General features: G+C 45.5%; 1 protein-coding gene across 4 annotated transcripts in view; it reads left to right on the forward strand.

The window, feature by feature from the left end:
• Positions 1 to 25,226, forward strand: part of LOC125689536 (limbic system associated membrane protein) — a 957,706-nt gene that overhangs the window by 919,727 nt on the left and 12,753 nt on the right. For 3 of the 4 annotated variants that reach the window (XM_048936808.1, XM_048936828.1, XM_048936797.1), the window contains 4 exons: positions 12,353 to 12,487; positions 16,550 to 16,670; positions 17,554 to 17,702; positions 23,980 to 24,015. In XM_048936808.1, coding sequence (XP_048792765.1) covers positions 12,353 to 12,487; positions 16,550 to 16,670; positions 17,554 to 17,702; positions 23,980 to 24,015 — 441 coding nt within the window. The remainder of the gene's footprint in view (positions 1 to 12,352; positions 12,488 to 16,549; positions 16,671 to 17,553; positions 17,703 to 23,979; positions 24,016 to 25,226) is intronic. The other variant, XM_048936819.1, reaches the window with a different exon arrangement.

Consider the following 25,226-nt stretch of genomic DNA (forward strand, 5'->3'; position numbering starts at 1 on the left):
ATACATCTGAAAGGCTCAGAGTTCAGTAACCACTTGCATGTTGTATTTCCAGCCAACACTATCTACTTTCCTCACTGCTTTCCCATGGCAATACACATTGCTTAGACTAACCCTGTGCATCCCCTCCAATTTTAATCAACCTTTAACTTGTATCTCTTGCTCTCTGTCTCATTTCCTTATCTTTCTCCCTTTCTGTAATTTTCTTTCAGACTTCTTTCTCACCAACTATCTTCTTTATGCTTTTTTTTTGTTTTTTGTTTCATTTGTGTTTTGTTGTCTTACTTAGTTCTTCCCCAGTTCTCCATTCTCCTTCCTTCACCTCTTCATCCCTCTCTTTCCTGCTCTACTCATCCCCATGTATATGTAAGCTCAAACTGCCTAAAAATTATCTCAGGACCTTCTGCTCCTAATGCAGCATTAAAAAAAAAACAAATAGTCTGCACACAAATCCACCATTTTAATGTAGTTAACATTCCTCTCCTCCTTCAACTGTTCTGAAATTGCAGACTGCATAAAATCCCACCAGGATATTGACATAACCTGTAAGCCGGGAAGTTGTTTTAATCAAAACCAGCATCCCACTTGGAATGCTGAACCTAGAAATACAAGGACAGCAGTTTAGAGAGCAGCTGAGAAATAGGGAAATAAGTGATTGGGGAGAGGAGGTTTAAGAGCCATTTTTTTAAATTATTATTTCAATTCCTTCTGGTCAGAAGTTGCAGGACTTTTGTTTTTTTCTTTTTTTTTTTTCTCCATTGAGTCATCGCCTACACAGAGTGCTCAGATGGAATATTGTTATTGGAGATGTGATAAAAAGGAATTAGATTGGGTGTCTGGATTATTAAGAGGGGTTCTTATCTAGTAAAAGTGTCAGAGGACCTCAGTCCACGGAGCACAGATGATTACTGTGGATGAATTCCTGGTCCTTGGAGGCCAGGTGGGAGGGCACAATTGTCGTGTTCCCCCCCCCCTGTAAAATTTAGAGCAGCCTTGGCTGAGCCACTTACAAAAGTGTCTGTTACGTTGCTTGGAAAGCAGCGAATCAAAGGAAGAGCAGAAGATAGCCAGAACTATTTGTCAATTTTGAACTTGTGAACTCCACCTGTTTCCTTCAGTCCACGTTTCAGTCCAGGTTTCTATCTTTGTCCATGTGTGACTGGCCCTACAGATCAGCAGACAAGGACAAGATGTTGATAATTGCAGATGCTTTCAGTGGCAATGATGATAAAGAGGAGAAGGGGCTGCAGTAAAGGAGAGGTGACCAAAATCTGCGTACTGCAGTGCTGGTAAATATGCCTTTGTTGATGCAAGCCAATGTTACAGCACTCTAGTCTGCCAGGAGGGAGAAGTGGCCCATTTGCAGTCTTGGTTTGTTGCGAAGGCAGCGTAGAAACCCACATGAAGCATACAGCTTTTGCGTTGTGGTGATGAGCGACAAGGGGAGATTTCTGTCCCCAGCCAGTGATCAGTTTATTCACTCAAGTATGAGGATTGATAGCACTTGTCACTATTAGCCCAGCTAATGTAGCTGCAGATGCTACATTTAATCATATAAACTATGTGGCGCAATTGCAGAACAAGGGCCTCTGGCCCATTGGAAAAGGGAGTGAAGCAGATTCCTAAGGGGCTGGTGGAGAGCTGCAATCAATGTGCATGCATGTGACAGAAAACAAGAGGATGCGTCCTGCTTCTGCACAGCACTCTTGAGTAGGGATGTGTGTTTGTGTGCATGCATGTGTATGATCTGCTGAGTGCACATGAGAGAACAAACTGAAAGGATCTTGTGTATGAGATCAAGAGTATGCAAGAAAAAAGGCAGAGTTCCACTGTGCATGGAAATAAGGAAAGGAGAGGTTGCGGCAGTTCCATGGGATATGCCTACTCCACTGTGGCTGTCTTTCATGTTACCATATCCCTGACAACTTAGTCTTGATATCTGCGGGCAAATGGGGAGACAGAGCTGCACAGATTTATAAAGAAGAGAACAGCTTCAGAATGCTTAAGACCAGTGCTCTTCAACAAGGTGTTTGTAGTACTGTGAGGAGAAAAGAAGCTAGAAGGAAGCATGACAGACCTTTGTGCTGCTAGGAGGCCGTTGCAGGGGTGGTGTCTAGCTGGGTCCAGAACTCATCTGAGTGCAGCACTAGCACAGAACAGCTTCCCATCTTTCCCACCTCTCAGTGTCATCCCCTTGCTGCAGCAGGGGCCAGAGCAAATGGCTGAGAAGTGTGGAAGGGCAGTGCTCGGTTTTGTTGCTGTGGGCTGAACTCAGGATTTGTGAGAGGCTGTGGAAATAGCCCCACTGACGTGAGATGGGCCACACCTGGACTGTAGCCTAGGTAAGAAGGATCAACCCTGAAATGTTCTCATGCAGAAATGGAGCCAGTCTCTGGTCACATCTGCCAAAACAGTGCTTTTTCTTGGGCGAGCATGTAGCTGTGTAGAGGCAGGCACAGTGCAGCCCTTGAGACAGTGAAGGCAAATGGTGCTCTGAATTGCAGTCCTCCAAAGCAGAGAGGAAGCAGAGAAAGCTCTGCTGTACCCAGGCAAGATTGCAAGCATCTCCCGCGTTCGTTTTCCTGCCTGCCAGCCTTCCCTTGCGCACCTCATCATGTTAATGCTCTGCCATGCGTTCAGTCCCAGCCTCCACGCATACTTTCCCCCATTCGTGCACCCATGCACATACACAGTTTTACTCACCTTCTCCTACTGCTCAGCTCTGTTACTAAGCTCCGACATGTCTGCATTCAGAACAAGACCAGCAAATGTCAGGTTAAAAATGAATGTGTAGGGAATGTCCCTTTTCTCTAAGCTCATACCCTGCTAATATATACCCCGAGGGGGAGGGTATTCATATATACAGATAGCTGTGGCTTTTGCTGAAGAGGAGCAAGGGAGATGAAGGTCTGGCCCAGCACCTAGCACTTCGAATGAAGTGACTTGTCAAGTATGCAACTGTGGCCAAGATCCTAGAAGCAGTAAATTTAGCAGCACTCACTTCCACTGACAGCCTGTCATGTGCTTGAAACATAAATAGTGGTGGAGACAAATCACTGCTGTTTTCCTATTAAGCTTTGGCCCACTGGCCTCCCAGCTTGCCAGCAGCATTTCTACCTAGCCTGTTGCCATGCCTCATCTCAGGGACGGATGGGCCTCCCCATTGCAAGCTTTGGAAGTCGGGAAGGGAATTATTGTGCTGTTATTTCCTCAGGTGTCCTTGGTGTCTGGGTACTTGCTCAGCAGCTGATGGATTTCTCACTCAGGCCGTGTGCTGTCAATCCCTCCTCCCTCTGCCCAAGGTTGAGGGGACATGGGCCCTCTCCCTGGAGGTCTCAGGGTTTTCACCCCTGTCCCTGGTTGCTTCCACGTAGCCTCACAAGGTCGTGCTGATGGAGTAAATGAGGTGCTGATTTGAATAGGGGAGCAAAGGTGACATTTTCCAGTGCACCTGAGTGACTTGCAAGCACAAATGCCATTAAAAGCTGCTGGGTCTTGTTCAGTTAAAGCGTTTAGAAGCTTTTGGAAACCTTGTTTTCAAGCATTAATTATTATATAACCATTTAATAAAACATGTCATCAGAAGCTTACATTAATCTTTACAGAGATGAGAGATCCCTTCGTGCTCTAAATTGAGGAATCAGCACATTTGCCCTTCTTCCCTCTCACCTATCAGGTGTGATTCCTCTTTCCTTCTCTCCTCGAGGAAGATGAAATTGTGCCGGTGATTAAGGTGTCTTGCTCCGTGTTGGTTTAATTAGAACAACTGCTATTTCAGCTATGGTAAAACTCTTGTGCTAATAAAACACCTTTCTCTTCAGAAAGGTTGCAGAAAGGAGCCAATGAGTCTGGCACATAAAATGAAGGTTTCTCATGCTCTCTCGGTCAGTGTTTTTGGTCTGCCGTCTGTACCCTACATCCAGTACAGCTGTTGAAGTTTTCTGTAAGCATCATGGAAAGAAAAAGCATTGGGAACTGGGACAAAGGCAATGAAATACCTTTTTGTTTATTTTTTTTTTTCTCAGACTTTCTTGTAGTCTCACAAGGTAACGTGGTGGAAGAAATGGGAAGGTGGTTTGAAACTGTTTCTTCTACTCATCATCTTCTGCTTTCTCCCTTTCTGATATCTCACTTTCCTGATGGGAGAGGATCTAACTCATAGCCATGATTTGCAGTAGAGCTGATGACCAGCAGCTGCACTTGCAACTGCAGGAGCAGCGTCTGGGAGCTGAAAAGCTCAAAATCAGGGCCTGTATTTCCTCACTGCTTGCCTCCCCTGTCCAATTGTATAAGCTGCAAGATGAGCAAAAGCCTTCCTCCTCCTTCGCAGTCAGCCTTGCTAGTTTGAGAGAGAGAGAGACTCCCTGTTCTTTGTAAAGCAAGGGTGTGTTTAATAGCATAGGAATTAGACACCCTGTGCTGAGGCAGTCATTTATCTGGACCAGTATCACTATGAATCAACAGCAGATAACTCAGATGATAATATCACAGGGGCCAGCCCAACTGATCTGAAGTTCCTGCAGTGTACGAGCCCAGGCAGTTATCTTAGCAGCACACTCCACCCTGCTCAAATCCTCTGTGATCCTTGTTTTGATACCTGGCAGTGCTTCATGCACACTCTGTCTTAAGAGCAGCCACCCAGCCTCAGCTTCCAATCCCCCACGTCCCCTGGAGAATAGCCCCTTGCTCCTTTCATGAATGACAGGTATGGTGATGGTGTCAGGCAGTCTCTGTGCTGGACCTAATTGAGAAACATTGCAGCAGGGAGAGTGGCCAACAGGAAAGCAAACAAAATGATTTTTCAAGGAGCTAATCCACCAATACAAATATTGGCGCCAGGCGTCACAACACACTGACGTGTTTTTGAAAGGGTAAATCTTGCTGAGGGGTGGCTTAACTCTTTGACCCCATTTCTACAGTTCAAAACTATAGCTGTGTAAAAGATCAGCGGAAAGATCCAGGCTGATACGGAAATCCCTGGTCTTTACGATTTAGTTGTGAACTCTGTGTTCAGAGTAGCCTCGCTGAAAACAGCGATGAGCTACAGGAATTGCGGTCTTGCAAAAGCACATGAGATTCAGGGGCTGTGTGATCTGTCTGTGAAATGATTCACTCCAGTTTGCAGAGAAAGAACAGCAATGTATAAGCTTCTGAGTTAACACTGCTTCCTATTTCGAGTAAATCTGGGACAGACTGTAATTTCTTAGGCCTTTTTCAAGTTCTGAACATAAAAGCATGGAATTCTGTGAGCTACACTGAATCTTTGTATTATTTTTATTTTTTGTATTTCTTACAATGTTTAAGTTACATTGAAGTTCTGGGTTCATTCTTACCCCTTCTCAAAAAGTGCAAGTGTACATAACACAGAAGGCAACAAACCCACATTTAAAAACAGGGAAACATTTTTGTGGATGCCAGCGAAAGCATGCCGCTTGATTCTTGCACAATAGTATATTGAGCATGTCTTGCTCTACACAGGACACAGGACTCTTGTAAGGAACATAAGAAGGACATTTAAAGATGCCACCAAGCACAGACCAACCCTGTGGTTCTTACACTGGCTGACTGGCACAACCAGTACTACTGAGCACCATCACGTGAGGTTTCCCAAAGTTCTAAGCCTGACATAAGGGTTCATGGAATTAAAGTGAGGACATTGCAGTCCGTTCCTGCTCCCTGCTGGCAGGATAGAAGCAATCTGGTTCAGCTGTGCTTTATGGAAAATGCCCCAGAATGGACTTCTTGCTGTTATCTTTTCCTTAGCCTTGAGTCCTCAGGGAAGAACTTGTCAAATTTGTCTTCCAACTGCTTAACGATGATAGCATGAGTGCTTTGTCCAAGATGGAAGAACTTGTAGGGGAAGGAGTAGAAGAGGCCAAATGAGAGGAAACCAGGTGACCCGGCTATGGGAGACAGTAGTGATTGGCTGCTTTCTGTTGCATTTTAATTACCTTTCATTAGTCTCCATGACATGCAGAAAATCTCAGTCCCATGCAGCAGGTCTCAGCTGACATTGCCTTCCTGTGCTTAACACAGTGGGCAACAAATCCCAGCTGTGCTACCATCCATGACTGCACATCATGTAACTCCTAAACTTGGGGCTGCTGGGCTGGCACTGGCGTTCCTTGTTGGACCTCCTGATTTCAACCAGCTTTTTATTAGCTGCTCCAGCACAGTCTCCTCAGCCCTGAGGACTTCTCTACCTTTCCCTTCCAATGCATGGTTTTATTCAAGCATCTGGTGTCATCGCAGGGATTCCTCCAGCTGATTATGATATCTGCCTCACATTGTAAAGTAACCTCCAATTTTAGGGATGGAGGAACAGTGCAACTATTGGTTTGTTCGTGTTTGTATGTCATTTTCTTGGCAGTGGGATTAGTACTTGATGTTTCTTAGCACTGTCCTAACACAACTCACATCGCAGCATGCAACATTTAGGGAGCATAATACTGTAGCTGTGACATTAGATGACTTAATTTACCTTGTGGCTGATAATTTGCTTTATACATTGGCATCACGGCCAAGTTTTGTGCAAGAGCAATTTAGCTATTAAAAAAATGCTATTTCTGTTCATTAAAAAAGTGTTAGCAAACTTGGGTCCAATTCAATAAGTAATGGTGGTGGGTGGGGGAGGGGGGGAAAGAAGAAGAAAAGAGATGGACATCTCAAGCTGAGGCAGAATGAAATACCTTTTTCTGATTCAACAAAACCAGAATTTGGTATTTCAGAGAAAGGTTCCCTTCCTTATGTCCGCATAAGTTTTGAACAGAAAAAATGTACTCAGTTATTGAGACATAGTGGTCTCTTGCACACCTGCTCTGTGCCCACATCCAGTGGTGTGTGCATGAGACAACCTTTAGTGGCCACTTATGAAAAGGGGGAGCAGGAGTTTGGAGACAGAGGCTGCTTTCATCCAGAGCTGTTGTACGTGCACGCTAGGTGTGCAGGGTTTGGAGGAGGGTCCACAAAACCTACACACCTGCTAGGTGTGCAGGCTTCCTGAGCTGTTGGGGCACAGTCCTGGATGGAAAGGTACAGCAGCCAGCTCTGCACAGAAGGAGAAAATGGGATTGCTTTTGAGTAAGGTCCCATGAGCACCAGGAAAAGTCATGGCAGGATACTTCCTCCTGATTTGACTCATTCGCATCCATGGAACCAGAGCTCGGCCAGAGCCCTCACTGGCACTGCAGTAGTTTTTTGGTTCATGTGTAATAGCTACAGACCTAAGGGCATAGGAGGCATGAGGCCAGCTTGAACAATAAATACCCTGCTGTGCCTTGCTCCCTGAACAAAGTAATTATTGCCTTATTACATCTGACCCCTCTCTTCCTGTCCCTCTGGCAGTGGTGACTCCATGGCAGCCTGTGCCTCTCTGCACTGTGCATCTCTGTTCACCACCATCTCTCTTCCTGCCTTTATATCTCACTCTTTGGCTCAATGCATTTCTCTGTGTCTGTAGCTGGCCACCATTTTCTCTTTTTCTCAGTCCCTGAAGAATCTCACTTTGTTTCCATTTCCCTCTCCCAGCTTCAGCTTCTGTCCCTCTCTTTGTTCCCTCTCTATTATCTTTCATTTTCTCCATCTATTTTTCTCCGTATCCTGTGCCATGCTCATTTTTCTACCTTCCCTCCTTGCTGTAGCATTGTAGCACTGACGGTCCCTTTGCTCATCTACCATCTGCTGCTCTCCACTGATCTCTTTGCTAAAAACAAGCTTCTTCAGCTAAGGGACAGAAAAATTGCCAAGTTCATTGGAATCTGTGATGGGTGAGGAGACGGAGGCTGATAAATGAAAACTTCAAAGTTTTGAATTTAAAAAAAAAATCCCAGCTAGATGTAAAACAGGAAAATGATGTCTAAGTCTCCTGTGGCTATTTTTGGCTTTTAGAAGACTATTTCTAGGGAATACAAGTTGCAGAGGGAAGAAAGAAAGTTAAGAGGGCAAGACCTTCAACAGTAAATGGACAGTGCAGAGGGAATAAAACTTCAGCATTGGAATTTGCCACACACAAAATACATCACTTCAAATGGCATTTATTGATTTGCACTCCTTTTTCATCCCTTTACATCTTGTTTCAGGCAGAGGAGAGCCCAGCCAGGACACACAGCCCTTTCTGCTCACCCCTCATCACAACTATAAAGGGGCTTGGAAGAAACACACAGAAGCAGAGCATCTGATCTCTTTTTGCACATACCAAATGCAAACAGATACTTTCATGGAGCTTGAGCTTCAGTTTAATAGAAAAACACAACGGAATTAAAAAAAGAAATGCACTGAGGAAATTTCTGCACAAGGAGGAGCCCAGTGTGGGAGGCACAAAAAGGAGAGGATGGCACACATCATGGTTGCCACCTCTACGAGTGCACCCATTTCTAAAATGTCCATAAACACATGGGGAAAGTCCAAGTCTGTGTTTCTGCATGCACAGTGTGATTTGGCAGCATGGATGAGAGCATAGGCAGGTGTGCATGTCACTGGGGGATAATATACAGAGGGGCTTCTGTGAGGGCTTCTATGAGGGCACATCCATGGGCTGCAGAGAAGGATGCTTCTTGCCAGTAGGCTGGCACTGCAGGGCTGGTTTGCTGTTAGGGTTCATGATTTAATTTATGAACCCAGGGGATATGAAATGTGGCTGAGGCAGGCAGGCAGAGGAGACACACAGTAGGCCCCTCACAGCAAAGGAGTTGCCCCAAAAAAGACAACACAGCTGGGGGACAGCCCTTGTGAGCAAGGACGGTTTTGGCAGTGAGGCCAGGATTGTTCCCCTGGGTAGTGCACTTAAGGCAGATGTTTTCTGTCAGTGGGGAACAGAGCAGCTCACTTGCCACGAGCTGGCAGTCCCGCTCTTTGCCTAACAGAGTATGTTCTTTGTTGTATGCACCAGAGAGCACTGCCCCAACCTTCTCCCTCCCCGCTTTGATAAACTGCAACGTGACAACCATCAGCTCCCTGCCAAAGCTGGCTTCTGCGCTGAAACATTTGTAAATTTGCTCTGTGTATGGAGCTGTGTTTCTGTTCCCCCCGCCTCGCTTTGCCTTGGAGGTTAGAGTTAATATGACTCACCTAATCTGGCTGCCAAGGTGAATTAGTGAAAACATCTCTACAGCTCTGTGCAAGATATCACAACCTGACATTTTTCTAACACACCGTGATATATCTTTTTTCTCTCTCTGATGCGTACTATGACACCTCAATTTTATATAAATGCTCTTTGTTACGAATGGTTAATGTACTCTAGGGAGACAGGGCTGCAAGCAAACGGGTCCTACTTGCAATGGGATTAACCAAGTTGTTTTAGGAAAATGTTGATGCCCAGGGTTGAAACAGATCACTGCTGCGGGGACAGGATCAGTGATACCACCACCACTGTTTCAGACAGCCTATCACAGAAACTTCTCCTGAAGTGGTATGCTCATATCTGCATCCTCGGGCAGAGGAATGAGGAGCTAAGTAGGCTTGGTGGTATCTTCAGCTTCCTTTAACACAGAAGCCTCCCTTTCACACATGCTGGTAGAGCTCCACTGGGCAAAGCAGCAGCCCCTCATATGAATCACCTGCTGGTAAGGGCTGCACATTGCTGCTGGAAGCCCTTCTGCTGGACACAGCACATGGTTTTAAGTGCATGCGTATACATCAGAGAGGAGCTGAAAAATATCTTCACTTAGGAAATTGTGCACTTCTTGGGATACTTTCTGGAGCCCCTATGATGCAGTGCTCTGATAGACAGACTTAGCAGCACCCCTAATGAGGGTGCCACTCCATTAGAGCTGGTAAGTCACCCTCAACCCTTTTTTCATTACAGTGACAGTCTTGTGACAAGGGCAAATTGCAGGAGAAGCAAGTCCCACTTGGAATGAGCCCTGTGTATAAACAAGGCAGAACTGCAGAGCAAATGATTTGCAAAGCAGAGGCAAATTATGTTTTAACCTTTTCCCTGTAAGTCTTTCCTGGATGTCCAATTAACTTTCCAGTCAACTGGCTGACCTACCAACTGGGAGTGCTGCTGTGAGAGGAGTGGAGTAGTGGTTGTCAGCTCGGACTGAGGGTGGCATTTTCAAAGAGCATTATTAGCAGGCAGCAGCGTGTTAGAAGATGATGTGGGAATTAGAGGAGATCCCAGCCTCCCAACCAAAAATGATTCGTGCTATGGCAGAAACACACCAGATGTATTGGCTATACAAACAGCACCACAGTGCAGAAGTGTTGCAGTTCTCTGCCTATGTTCAGCTGTGGCGATGCTTTGTATCTGAAATGCTGTGTACAGTTTAGGGTGTTGTCAGAGAGATCTAAACGGAAAGAGCAGGAATGAATAAGGTCTACAAAACCTCACCAATAGAGAAAGGTTGAAAGACCTGGCACTATTCAGCCAAAAAAAAACAACCTGGTGACAATCAAGGGAAGAGCATAAGTGATTTAAAGTTGATAAAAGACTATTGCAGAGAAGGAGGGAATGAGTATTTGTTCTTTTTGTCAATAGGTGGCAAAGACAAAAATAATAGACTTAAATTGAAGCAAGGAAGACTTGGTCAGGCTGCAGGGAAATGGTTTCAGCAGCAAGGACAGGGAAGCACAGGAACAGCCTGTCCAGAGAGACTGCGGAGCCTGTCACTGGAGGGCAGGACATGGCTGTCACCAAGAAACAACCCTTGTGTCATGCTGAAGTATGGGAATGGGCTTGATGGGCACTGAAGCTCCTTCCCGTACCAGGACTGGCCTAGCACTGCTCCTACAGGAGTTAATATTCTCAGACTTATTCATGAGCTACCCCACTGAAAAATACCTATGCAAATCCTGCCCTACTTCTTCCTCCAGGAACTCTGCCCTGGCTGTCCATAAGCACCAGCATAAGATTGAAGCAGTGTGTCAGAGCATTGGCAGGGTTTTGCCAATGGATTGCCTTGTAAAATACATGTTGCCATGCAGAAAGACATACAGGTTTAGATGCTGTACTAAGTAACATGATTTAGTGGGGAAATATTGGTGATAGGTGCATGGTTGAACAGGATGATCTTGGAGGTTTTTTCCAGCCTTGGTGATTCTATGATTCTGTCATTGTAAGGCATCTCAGCCGACTGCTAGGGATGAGAAAACCTGCATCAGAGCAGTTGGAAATTAGAGATTTACCAATGAGGTATCCACTCATCTGAACATCTGGTAGGAGTTGGAGGAGGGATCACTGAAAGAAAGGGGAAAGCTTGTCTTCCTATGGGCTTAAAAGATGCATGTGCTGTGTGTCTCCATGGCAGGGGATGGTTTTCCCTTAGAACGGTTCTGAAAATTGCCTGGAGAAAAGAAAAGGGCAGAAATAATGGTGTGATGGACAGATTTCTGAGCAGATTCTGAAGTTGCTCAAGTTCCTACCTCTAGTGCAGAAGTCAAATCACTCTGTGTGTGTGGTGCACCCAGCTTGCCCAGGCTTATACACTGCAGCAGCCAAGTGTCTGTGGTAGGATTTGTTGCAAGTGACTATAGGGAACTTGAGCTCCGAAGAGGGGCTTAAATCAGTGCTGCAGAGCCGAGGAGCAGCCCTGTCCTCCGGGCCTTGGCTGAGCTCCGTCAAACTAATGGGAAGTGGGCACAATTTCAGAAGTGCTCAGCACCCTTTGAGCAGAAATTGTCTCCTGGGCAGAGTTTCACTGGAAAATCTGACTGTTCTCCTAGAAGCCTGAAAGGGAGTCCTTGTTGTGTTGATGTTTTCTTTGAGGGGGTATGAGGGGAAATCTGTCCTGATTCTCGAGTCACAGCTTTCAGAGCTGTCCTAGCGAGGCAGCACAGCTTAAATGTGTCATTTCATATACCGTAGATGGAGGATTCGTAATGATTATTGGGCTCTGTGGATCAAATGACACTTGATTTCTCAGTTTGGATGTGTTTAACTGTATGTAGCACGGCCTGATCGATGGCTCTTCAGGGTGGCAGCTGCTCTGAGAGGCAAAAAGACATTTTTCCCAGTTTGGCAGTGATGAAAGGGCTGCTGACAGTGCACCAGCATATCTGGGGAACCAGCCACCCCTGGTCAAGCACATCAGTGGGCTGACTTCTCTCAGTCATACCACAGAACTCAGTCCATCCTCACCTGATGGAGATTGTGTCTATTGGGCAGCCTGTGCAACACTGTACTACCGCTTGTGCTTCCTTCTCAATTTCCTGAACCTGAGTTTTCGATAACTAAATGAAATGCAAATATCTTGCTGATACGGCGTCTGAAATAACCTCGAAATAGCTCCCTCAGTGGCTGTTGTTTATTTGCAGAATCGCTGTTGTGATTGTTCCTCCATAGCAATTAAGCAGAAGGCTTCCCCAGTCTGTATGCCTACCAGAGAGCCATCACCTGTATTTTTCTGTTCTGCAGGAAGGGAGTTTGAAGGTGAGGAGGAGTACCTGGAGATCTTGGGGATCACACGAGAGCAGTCGGGCAAGTATGAGTGCAAAGCTGCCAACGAGGTCGCTTCAGCAGATGTCAAGCAAGTCCGGGTCACTGTGAACTGTGAGTACCTCGCAGGAGAGCAATCCTTGCCCACGGGCAAGGGTGGCTGTGGGGTAAATGGAGATGTCCTCCAGGTCCATGTTAAAGGATCTGAAATGGGGGGGAGCTATAAGGCGCTTACCGTAGGGTGGAGTTTGTTCTTTAAATATCAAAATATGTAAGAAAAGGGGAGAAAAAAAGAGAGATGAATCATCACAGAATGGCGTGGGTTGAAAAGGACCACAATGATCACCTAGTTTCAACCCCCCTGCTATGTGCAGGGTCTCCAACCAGCAGACCAGGCTGCCCAGAGCCACATCCAGCCTGGCCTTGAATGCCTCCAGGGATGGGGCATCCACAGCCTCCCTGGGCAACCTGTTCAGTGTGTCACCACCATCTGTGTGAAAAACTTCCTCCTAATATTTAACTTAAACCTCTCTTGTCTCAGTTTAAAACCATTCCCCCTTTTCCTATCACTATCCACCCTCATAAACAGTCGTACCCCCTCCTGTTTATATGTTCCCTTCAAGTATTGGAAGGCCACACATGGAAGGCTCTCCCCGGAGCCTTCTCTTGTCTAAGCTGAACGAGCCCAGTTCCCTCAACCTTTCCTCACAGGAGAGGTGCTCCAGCCCTCTGATCATCTTAGTGGCCCTCCTCTGGACCCACTCCAAGAGCTCCATGTCCTTCCTGTACTGGGATCCCCAGTCCTGGATACAGTACTCCAGATGGGGCCTCACAAGAAGTTTCAATGTGTTGCCCCTGTCACTTCCCTCAGACGTCCTGGCCATGCTGTGTTTTTACTTATTGATATTTGAGATGACAGCATAATGAAGAGCAGCTTCAGCAAGAATAGATAAGGTTCAGCCAGCTCAGAGTGAGCATCCATTTGACTCGGCTGCGCTTACATGGGCATCGTGCTCCAGTGGCCTGAGGGAATGCATGGTAGAGGCACCATTAGTGAGAGGGGGCAGAACATGACTTTTAAGCTGGTTTCAGGTCATGTGAAAAAAGCCTTCTGTGCGTCAGTGCAGTACAGAAAAAATGTTTGGCGAAAGGAGCCTGCTATCCATCTCAGAGCACTCACAGGTAGTGCCATGTGGCTTACATCCCACTCCAGCTCCTGTGAATCCTCACTGGGTGATGCACTGCTGAGCAGGGCATGGACCACTTTGTGCATGCACACACACAGGGCAGATCCACCTCATCCTGCAGGTGCCCTTGCAGTGACATATGTCAGACCGTCTTCATTCCTATAGCCTTGTATGTGTGTATGGCCACCCCCATATGTGTATGGCTCATGTTTGGCACTAGTTATTTGGTAGGAATATACCCACTTCACTGCTCTGTTTCCCTGACTGGAAGCTAATAGCTCTGCAGCAAGGATGGATGAATGTGACATACACCCTCTCCTGACCTTCTTCAGGTGACACACCAGAGCACTAACTTCAGCTGCAATTCAGGTGGTTGCAGGCATGAGTCAGCATGTGCACACGTGCCCTTGATTCATAGGTAGCACCCCCTGTGAGTTGGCAGGGGCAGACCTGGCAGCAACAAGTGGCTTTGCCCATCCCTCTCTCATTTCCCACCACATGTGGTTTTAACACATCTTTGTGCCATTCTTGCTCTTCCTTTCCCTCTGAGCCCATCACATCATGTCAACTTTTCTGCCTTGCTTTAGAAGTCAAGGTTGCAGGCATTGCTTTTGGGGTCCCTGCAGCATCTTTGCAATCCAAACCACTTCAGCAGGAATTAGGTGTTCCTGCTTTCAGCAGGGGGTTTGGAACTAGATGATCTTCCAACCCAAACCATTCTGTGATTCTATGAAAATTGGATGGTGGGAGTTTAATAAAGGCTGCTTCATGGGCAGGTTTAACCAACTAGTGTGAAACTGCAGTAGCAGATATAATGAACTAAAGTTTTTGTTTTATGTGTGAAATATGTGGTTTGCTTTGTTGTTTGTAGGTTTTTGTTGGTTTTTTTTTTGTTTGTTTGTTTGTTGTCAAAAACAACTGAGCTTATAAACCCGAGACGTTCCATTAAAAGCAATTAGTATTTTCAGATTTTTCTATGAAGTATAATTTCAGTGCTGTATTTAGCATGGTTGGATAAAGTCTACGTACAGTTTTGACTTTGTTTCAACTTAGTTACTGGAGTGCTAGAGTGAGATCCTTTTTCTCATGGAATATGAAAATAAGATCTGATGCAGTACTGCAGTATTAGTACATGGCCTAATGTGTAATGTGAGCAAATGATCATTTCCTGCAGGACCAAAAGGTTGCCAAGCACACGGATAGATTCAAAGAGGTCATGAGATGCACAGAAAAAAAAAAAATTGGTCCTGTTTGGGGGATGAAATCCAGATATTTACATACTTCTTATCTTGCTTTCTTAAGCTACACATGCAGTAGAAGCAATGAAAATCACAGTAAGATTGAAAAATGGGACCTGTCCCAAGTGAGGAGCTCCCATGCCATCCCTTATCACCTGATCTCTCTCGGAGGCTGAGCAGCGGGCAGGTTGTCAGCCGACTGCAGGAGAAAGCAGTGTGTCTCTGCTTCGGTCTCACACCACCACCTTCAGGCTTCTTGAGTAATGGCCCTGGCACATTGCAGATGGGAAACTGAGGCCTGGGGAAGCGAGGAGGGAGAGCAGCGAAGGAAGCCCACTCCTGGCTGCCCCGGCCAAATACGGAGCGGCTGCATTTCCTGTGCCCACCGAATGGTTCTGTTTATGGCACGACTCATTGCGCGCTCTGGGTTTAGTGAAGTGGAAAAGGCTTTTCTCACAGCAGCCGGCAGGGTACACGGCTTGTACAAAAAATTGGAGAAGGAGGCTTAAAAAATCACCTTCGCTATCCTTTTATTACCCCTCCTCCTTCCCGAATTAAAATATTTACGTGAACCCTCAGCCTTTGAATGCAGGATCCTATTTCTGTACACTTATTAATATTTATGATGTTAGAGGGCGCACTGCAATATCCCTAAAGCCCTGCATAAAATCCCGATTAAGGTCAGGAAAGGGATCACATTGAGCTGGCTAATGCGCTCACAACAAACTTCTCTCAGTGCGTTTTCCAGACAGTGCTATTTTTTTTATTTGACAGGCACGATCCATTCTGATTATTTTTTTTGGCCTTCCTGTGCCAGGATGGACACAGGCAGCAGAGCTGTGCTCCATGCACAGGCAGGGTGCTTTGCGGTGGCCTGAGACTCAGCATGGCAGCTAGCTCTGAGTCCCTGGGCACTGGTGATGGCAGACAAGGTGCCTACTCCCTCCCAGCAGCCAGGTGGAAATAATCCTGCCTTTTCATTGCTCCATCTTGTCACTAAGGCTGGAAAAGACCTGTAAGATCATCCAGTCCACCCGTCACCACCATGCCCACTAAGCATGTCCCTAAGTGCCGTATCTACATGTTTCACGAACACCAGGGACGGTGACTCCACCACCTCCTTGGGCAGCTAGATCCAATGCTTCACTACTCTTTTGGAGAAGAAATTCTTCTTGAAATCCAATCAGAACCTCCCCTAGCTCAACTTAAAGTGATAACCTCTCATCCTATTGCTTGTTACCTGAGAGAAAAGATCAACCTTTCCTTTCTTATTATAGTTTTGACATTAGACGCAAAGGTTGTATGGAAATCAGTTTTTATGGTAGTGCTAAATTCCTGCTTTCTTTCTTTTGCTTCTGCTTTCTTTCTTTACCATTGATAAAGTCTTTCTCTCATCATCTTCTCTCTGATAAGGCCATGTGAACTAGAGATCCATGGGTAAATATTCATGAATTACAGGAGTCTATCATTAACCTCAACTTTACCTGCATATGCCTGTGCAATTATGACAGAGCTTTATTCAGTGCCACTGAAGAGAAGCACGCGTAAGAGTAATGCTGGTATAGTTATTAGAGGAGTTCAAAGAGCAGATATTTTTCAGAGGAGCAGGGGCTGGATGTGCCCCAGCATACGGCTGCTATAGTCTTCCACCAGCACCAATGGTTTGCTTAAGGAAACCAGTTCCTGAAGCAGTTCTACTTTTTTTCCATCCATCTGGAAGTTGTGAGTTACCCAGTGTTTCCTTCCTGCAGACCCTCCCACCATCACAGAGTCCAAGAGCAATGAGGCAGCCACGGGACGACAAGCCTTACTCCGCTGCGAGGCATCAGCAGTGCCCACGCCTGATTTTGAGTGGTACAGGGATGACACCAGGTAAGGCCATTAGCTCTCCTTTTCCTTTCTCTACATTTCAGTCCACTCACTAGGGCATCCTTAGACAATCAGCTGTCATCCTCAGTTCTTCTCTTCAAGCAAATTACTCTCTGTGTGCTATATAAGTCAAGACTGTCCCTTCAGCCCAGGCAGAGGCAGTGTGATTGGGACTAGAAAAGGCAGTCCTTCTCTAAACCAGAGATGCTGAAGGGAGAGCTAAAGATGAAGCTCCTGCCTTTAAATCAGTAATGGAACAATTCACAATTAAAACATTAGTCGTGCTTCCTTCCTTCCAGTGTTCATGTGTTAAATAGATCGTGATAAAAAAAATAGTGTTGCTCTCCAAGTATGTAACTCCAATCTAGCCATCTACTTCTAGGGGAGGTATAAGAAAATGAGTAAAAGGATCTGTTCCTTATACCTGAGCATCTACATTGCATTTAGAAGGTAGTGTTATTACTGTAGTTTTTTGGCTCACCCATGTCTGCAGGCTCAGGGGTGGCCTGGCTTTTGTAAATGCTCATATTAAAATATATTAATTGGTATGTTTCACTAAAAATCGTTGTTCCAAGTATGAACTAGCCTTCAGTTGGTCGTAGTAAGTTCATTTCCCAATGTAAGCCAGTGCTGAACAAAGGCTTCTTCCCTTTCCCTCAGCTTTTCTTTCTTCTCCACTGCTTTACCAGAGGCACTCCTCTCTGCTGCACCCCTTTTTCCTTTCATTCACTCCTGCTTCCCATCAGTGCCTTCCCTGGCCTCTTTCTTCTCACGTCTCATCACTGCCTGCCTCCATCCTCACCTGCCAGCTGGTCTGAAGAGCATTGATTTCCTCCCCAAAACACAATGGCCACTGCACTGCACTCCTCTTCTTCTATCTTTCCAGGATAAACAGTGCCAACGGTCTGGAGATAAAGAGCACGGGGAGCCAGTCTCTGCTGATGGTGGCTAACGTCACTGAGGAGCACTATGGGAACTACACCTGTGTGGCTGCCAACAAGCTGGGAGTCACAAATGCCAGCCTATACCTTTACAGTAAGTATAGAAGAGGGCAAGGGGAGGTCCAGGTCACTCTCACAAAGAAGAACCAGGCTGTGTTGTAAGCATGCAGGATCACTGGTCCGTAAAACACTGCTTGTCAACCTTGCCAAACCTCTAGCTGAGAACTGACTGCTTTGGACACATACATGTCCATACTCAGAGTGAAACATGAACGCAGCCAAATTAAAAGGTTAAGGTCAAGCCCTTTGATTGACTTTATTTGCCAAAGTCAGACTTTGTTAAAATAATCAAAATGTGTTTGTTTTAAGACTGGAACTGAAAACTCCCTCAGAGTGAAAGCCCTTTTAACAAGCAGAGAAAAGGCCAAGGCTCGGAGGGGCTGTGACAGCTGAGAAATGACAAGTAATTCAGAGAGGTGGAGAGAACTAGCCACTGAGCCTGAGGAGAACAAGAGAGTCAAGAAAAAGAGAAATGAGTTTGAAAGCAGGAGAAAATGGGAAGGAAGGAAGTAGCATAAGACAGAATGATTTAAGGGGGCATACCTTGGGGAACATGGGGGAAAAGATAATCAGCAGGTGAGATATGAAACAACTTTCTGGGATCTCATTGCTCCCTTTCAATGACTGAGTTTTTGTGGTAAACTTAAGAAGAAAGAAGCTGGGGCCATGACAAACTCCAAAAACAGAATTACCTGCTGATTCCAAATTTTGCATCTGGTTCTGTCCTGCCCTATGTTAGCCCCCGTTCTTCTCCTCCCACCCATGCACACATGGGTATATTCACTATGGTGTTTTCAAAACCCAGTTCTGTATTCAAGGCACAAATCCTGGACTCAGCTTTCACTGCACATTTCTATTGCCTCCAGAAATAGACTGAAGCAGAATGACCCACTCACACAAATGGACCAGAGACTGAGAAGTGACATAGGGTTGTATTCTTCTGCTGATCTCAAACTGAATTAAAGCACTCAGGCCACGACCTGCATGACCTTCTAAACAGAAACAAAAATAAACTATGCAAATCTGTCTTAGTGTGAGAGGCAGTCTAATGTAGTCTCTGTTGTGGGGTCAGATAAATCAAAGTATCAGGAAAAAAAAGTGTTTTGGTTTGGTTTTGTTTTTTAGCAGATGTACTGCAAAAGTACAGATCCATTGGCATTCTTTGTTTGCCACCTCTAGATTTATTACATTGCAGTTTGAATTCTTGTAAAATTTGGGTGCGTTCTGTGGATTTTTTTTTCGTGAAGAATAGATTTATCATAAAAGTACATATATTTGATTTCCTGCTGCATTTGTCAGGGAAACAAAGCAAATTTCTACTTTGAAGGTCTTTTCACCCTCATCTTGTGACTGTCATGAGATTCAAATGAAATTCTCAGGCAGCAATCTGGAACACAGTTTTCAGATACTTGAGATTTGTTCTTGCTGATATTAATATAATGCTAAGTTTAGAATCCATTATTTGTGGCTGCATTCTAAATTTGGCCCTCTCTATTGGTTCCTGTTGCACAGATGAGCTGAATGCATCACTGAAACAAAATATAAGATGAAATTCAATAATGTATGTATGGACACGTGATATTAGACAGGGGTTGGTTTTGCTAGAAAAGCATTTTGCATGACTTGAGAGCTTCACCTCAAAGGATCTCAAAGGATTTGCTAGCAATGAATATTTTAACATTGCAAGTTATTCAGAAATCAGTGAGTGTTATTAGCACTTTTTGCAGTAGGAAGACTAAGAAACAGAGTGAAGAAGTGGTTTACCCATGGTCATGAATTCAGTGGCAGAACCTATAAGAAAAGTGAGGAGATCTTGCAGAGTTGCCAGTATCTATACTGAGAGGAAAGGTGGCAACTGTTACGGATGACTTGAACAAGGAAATAAAGTGAGGGTGCTATTTTAACCTCCTTTTAATGTGCGTTGAGGTAACTTTCCTTCTATCAAGTTGTTGGATTTTGTTCATCATTTTTGCAGTAAAAATTCAAGTGCTGTCTGTGCCGTGAAACACTTGAGAACTTGTGAAGTAGCAACTTCACAAGAGCCAGAAGAATGGAGGTACAGGAGGTGAGAAAGATTGGATGATTTTCCTCAAACTGTTTCCAACTTCTGTTTTTGTTGTTTAGTTAATTCCCATTTTCTTCAGCATTCAGTGTTGTGGAGGGAGAAAGCCATTGTGAAAATTGTGTAATATTATTTCAGGAACTCTCCATTCTCCTTCTGGTTAGTATGGAAAAGAGAAAAACATTAAATTCAGGCAGACTCCTGTTGGTATTCCTAAGGTTAAAAAATCAGGGAGGAGGTGAGTGAAGGGAATCAAGCTTCATAAAGAAGTGGCCAGAAACCTACAAGCCCAGCTGAAAAAATTGCTGTACTGATCTCAAATAACCAGCAATGTACAATCCCAGCCACAGACTCAAGCATAAGAAAAATTAAGAAAAGCAACGCCAAGTTTTTTCAAGGTACAGTGCATACTCAAATACTCAGTGTTTTTCTTCCACAGAATCCAGGATTTTTATTTTAATTATTTTTAAATAGAGATCAAGCTCACTGTAGGGCAGCATCCCAGCAGGGAGGCAGACACAGTGGCCCACTGTAAAAAAAACCCCTCACAACAACAACAAAAAGTGGCTGTCAGCAGTGCAGTAACAAGCAGAAAGTTAGTAATGAGGTACTGGCAGCTTTGTCTGAGGTGGAGGGCAGATGGGGAGCTAGCAAAATGATGTGAAAGTACAGTTCAGCAACAGAGAAAAATGGGTGTCTTCCATTCCAGGAAGTTTCCGCCTGCATTTAAAAACTCTGAGAGAGACCAAGTGCCTTAGATGTCAATGCCATAGTTAGAAGATGCATTAAATTACAAAAGCAGCTTCCTAGAGCTGTATGAATAGATAGCTAGTGATCTTCCATAAAGGATGTAGCAGCATGAATGCCTGCTGTAGGTGGAGAGATTTATACCCCTCTCTCCTGGAGACAGAGCTTATAGCAACACACAAATAGCGATACTGGGTCTGTCTTACCCAGGGTCCTGTCTCCAGCAACAATCTGGAATATGTTTGCAGACAGCACACATATGTACTGTCTGATGATACAGAGGATCTGATAGCTTGCTGCCATCCCCTCCTCCTTGCTTCTTACTCCCCCTGCTCTATGCCCCAAGCTTTTGTTATTTCCCATACTCTGATACCAGTGGGCCACACACCAAGGCAGCTCAACTTGTGAAAACATAAGGGAGCTTTACCACCCACCCTCTAAATGCTCCCAAATGTTTTCTTCTGTTGCAGGGAGCTGAGTTAGTTCGGGGAAAGGTTCAAGGGGCACCAGAGCCCGTGCAGGAGGGAGGGACATGCCCACACAGAATCATAGAATCATAGAATGGCCTGGGTTGAAAAAGACCACAATGATCATCTGGTTTCAAGCCCCCTGCTGTGTGCAGGGTCACCAACCAGCAGACCAGGCTGCCCAGAGCCACATCCAGCCTGGCCTTGAATGCCTCCAGGGATGGGGCATCCACAGCCTCCTTGGGCAACCTGTTCAGTGCATCACCACCCTTTGAGTGAAAAATATATATGGACAAAGGAGCTGGGAGGCAGCACCATGTTGTGCTGGAGGTGGGTTCGGCTCTGCAGAGCCTGGGAACAGGGCTGGTAACTCGTAGCACAAAATGCCATGAAACGAAGGAAGTGGGCAGTAGAACTCCTGAGTGTGAGGGTGACCTGACAGAGGTAAAGCCAGTCTGCTTCACAGAACAGCGAAGGTGAGAAGCAGCAGCACAGCTAAAGGGAAAGGTTTTTTCCCCACAGATATATGAGGAGAGAGGGAACTTGTTTCCTTCTCATTCCATTAAGCCAACAGAGTGCTATGAAAAGCTACAGATATAAAAGCCACAATTTATATGTTAGCTCATGCTGCACAGTGGTACACATATGTGTGTATATATATAAATTATATATGAAAGTATATGTCAGATGCATATCTGCCATACAAGCATATGCATACATAGGCTTACATGTATGAATATATGCGAGCAAACTCATCCACTGGCACACAGAAGCAGCTGCAGCATCTGGCACAATCGTGCAAGGCAGAGAAAACCAATGAAAGCCCTTCCAGACGAGTTGACTTCTGCCTCCTGCAGAGCCAGCTTATCCCTGAGGATAAAGGAGGAGACAACAGCGCGGTACTGCACACCTCAATGCAGTCCTGCTGCCTAAATTGTCTCAATTATGGGAGACTGCCACCTCAGCAGGAGCCCTGCTGCATCCTCAGTGCCCTTCAGCAAGTGAGGAAAACGGAGGTGAAGCAGCACCTGGCAGAGCCCATGCCAATTAGATGCAGGCAGCAGGCAGCATCCCACCACCACCTCTCAAAGTGCTTCAGGTACAGTTATCAGTTCGGTCCAGCAGTTTCAATCCCAGCTAGAGGCAAGCTCCTCGGAAGAGCTGGCACTTGCCTCTCACCTGCCATTGCTTGTTAGCACCCTGGAACAAGTGCTAGCTGGTGGGCACCCTCTCATACCCGTTGTCACAGTACTCTGCCTTGTACCTGAGCATCTGCTTGTGGTGGTGGTGTTTGCTATGGTTTGGAGTAAAGTCTGAGGCTCTCAGCGCATCCCCCGTCTATTCCCACAGGCTGTCAGTAACAGAGACTTGGGAGAGGAGAGAAAGTGGTGAGGGTGACAGCCAGATGGAGCGAGGCTGAGACACTGCTAATGAGCCAGGGTGGAGCAATAAAGGCTGCACGCAGCAGGCAAGGGGAACAGAGGGAGAGTCCTTGAATAGAAAGCAGCGTGATAATGAGGCCATAGTGCTTTGCTTTAACTGCTTATGCTGTGCAGCCTGCAGCCTGCTGTGTGGGAAGAAGGTAAAGGGGAGTTGAGTTATTTAACCAAACTAAATAACAAGGAAGTCATGTCAGCACAACAGCCTGCTTTCACAGAACAATAGTCCCCTGGTGCTACATAAACACAGAGATCGAGGCTAGCTGTGTATTTTCTACACAAGAGACAATCCCCCCTGTCCCTGCTGTGGTCTCCCATGGCTCCATTACCACTGTGAAGGCAGGAGATCTGCAGTGTTACAGGTCCTTGTGGTCTCCAGCAAGTCAGAAGCCAGCTCCTTGCACCAGGAATGCTATACAGAGAGCATTGGCTTCCAGAGAGCTGGGACTGGGGTGATCAGAGTGCAACAGTGGACTACAGCTGTATCTTACCAAGCTGTATGTACATCAGCAGTGATCTTAGCAACACCCTCACAGATAAACCAGGAGACAACTCATTGCCTCAGGCCTATTAGCTTTTGCATAGTGACATATTTCTGCAGCTAAATGTCTGCCTCCCAGTCAGCCCTTGAGTAGGAGCATGCCTCAGTCAGCACAAGGCATCTAGCAAGCTCTGCAGTTGATGAAGAGAAACCCAGCGTAGAGCCAGAGTAGAGTCTGGTTTGGTGGGCTTATATTCATGGTTCTGCTCCTGACTCTGCCAACAGATCAGAATTTGACCTTGGACAGACTGCTTCCTTGCTTTCTTCATCACCTGCTCTACCTGTAAAATGGAATTAACACTCCTTCTGCCTCAGACTGAGGTCTCTGACTGCTGATTTCCCTCAGTGTCTGTGCAATTCTTTTGAGATCCTGGCATGGAGGAAGCAAAGCGTGAAGCCAGCAGTGATGTATACCAGAGGCTTGCTGTGATGTAGAACAAGGACACACTGTAAAAACCCAGTAACTGAAACAGCAGGCTCTGCTTGCTGCTAGAGATCGGTGAATCTGTAAAAGCTCTGCTCCTTTACAGAGACAAATGCCCAGAAGAAACAGAATACCATTTAGATTCACCAGGCTGACAATTCCAATGTTCATATCCCTAAGAGACCTCTCACTGGCAAGAAACCCATTGTGGAGAAGGTTGTGTGGAGGCAGTAACTACCCACAGAGGACCTCTACAACTCATCCTGCTGCCAAAGGCTAGCTTCCAGCCAGAGGTGTAGCTAAGAGGAGCTGTAACATGATGACATGAGTGGTCTTGAAATTCAGAGAGGAGATGTGGCCCATTCATTCCAATTGACCTCACTGCAGGTGCTTAATCCCTACTGCTGTATAGATATTATTTGTTTAGTTTTTCAAATGACTTCTCTCTGACTCCCAGTCACAGCGGACGTGTACTAGGTGTGTTGCTAGAAAAATGCTCCATATATGCAACCTATTCTAGCTCATCTAATTTGGGGATGGACAACTCCATCAGGTTTGTATTTGCTGCTTGCTTGGTGTGAAAAGTGGCTTTTCTCCTGCATGTTGCTTATTGTTTTTTTTCCCCCCTTAGAACGAGTTTTACCCACACTCCCCAATCCTTTTCCAGGTCAGTATATGTTTTATGTCAAAGTAGCTCTCTAACCGGGTCATTCTCCATCATCCTGATAAATGCAAAGAGCTGGGGATGGGCAAAACAGGGCAGGACAATAAGGGCTTTCCCCCCTCTTCCACATGCCATTTGTTCTCTTCTCCTCCCTTATTCTTCCCTCTTTCCTCTCCCATTTCAGGAAACCAATTAGCTAAAAAGCAACAACCATTTCCCAAGCTTTGATCCGTGACACCATGTCCTCATCCAGGTCTGGACAGTATTCACAGGGGATCAGTTTTTCTATAGACTGACTCCCTCGTATATACTCTTTCCATCATATCCTGATTTGGATCAAAAGCATAAGGAGACCTAAAATTTTGCAGGGTTTGTAGAGTGGATGAATGAGAAGCTGAAAATTAAATTGCTGCCAGGAGATTTTTTTTCACTCTAGTTGTGCAAACTATTCCCAATGAAAACCTTTTTTTCCTCATTCCTTCATCATACACCCCTAAATCTGTCCTGTAGCTCTGCCTTTGTGGCAGACAGAATGAAAGGAAAAGCAAGGTAAAAGCATATACTGCAGTAAAGTGTTATGGACTAGTTTATTGCAACGGGAGAAGGCATGAAGGCAAAACAAAGCCTGAATATTCTTCCTGCCCTTGCCGCATGCTGCCCAAGCCTCCCTCAGGTACAAGCAGCATGGCCCAGGCTTGCTGAGTGCACCTGAGGTTTGGGGTTTGGATGTGATCCTGAGGTAGTGTAAAAGCACAGAAACTCAGCACTTTCAGAAATCAGGCTGTTTCCAGGTGCTTGAAACTAAATCAACAATAAGGCAGCCGGTCCCCTTATTCATGTTAACATTTTGGCCTAGAGCTCCTCAGTATCTTTGTTTCACTGCCATATGGAGATATACTCAGCTCATGGGATGCTCTGAGGCCTCAACAGTTAACGTCTATGTAGAGCTTGGAGGTGGAGTGCTATTATGAACCCATGTTGTGTTGTAAAAGGGCACCTGCCCAAGTAAAGCACCTGCAGGTACTCCCATGGAAAGAACAATAAATGCTGGGTGTTACATCAGCTCCATTTAACAACTCCGTGTTTTCAAATCATGCTCTGCTCTTGGCAACTTATTTAGGCTCAGGATGTAGCCACAATTGCCTATTTAAAAGGCAAATCCACAAATACAATTAAAGAAAAGCACCTAAAAAAGGAGGAAAAAAAAAAAAAAG

The sequence above is a fragment of the Lagopus muta genome, chromosome 1 (genome assembly GCF_023343835.1).
Source record: "Lagopus muta isolate bLagMut1 chromosome 1, bLagMut1 primary, whole genome shotgun sequence".
Lineage (NCBI taxonomy): Eukaryota > Metazoa > Chordata > Aves > Galliformes > Phasianidae > Lagopus > Lagopus muta.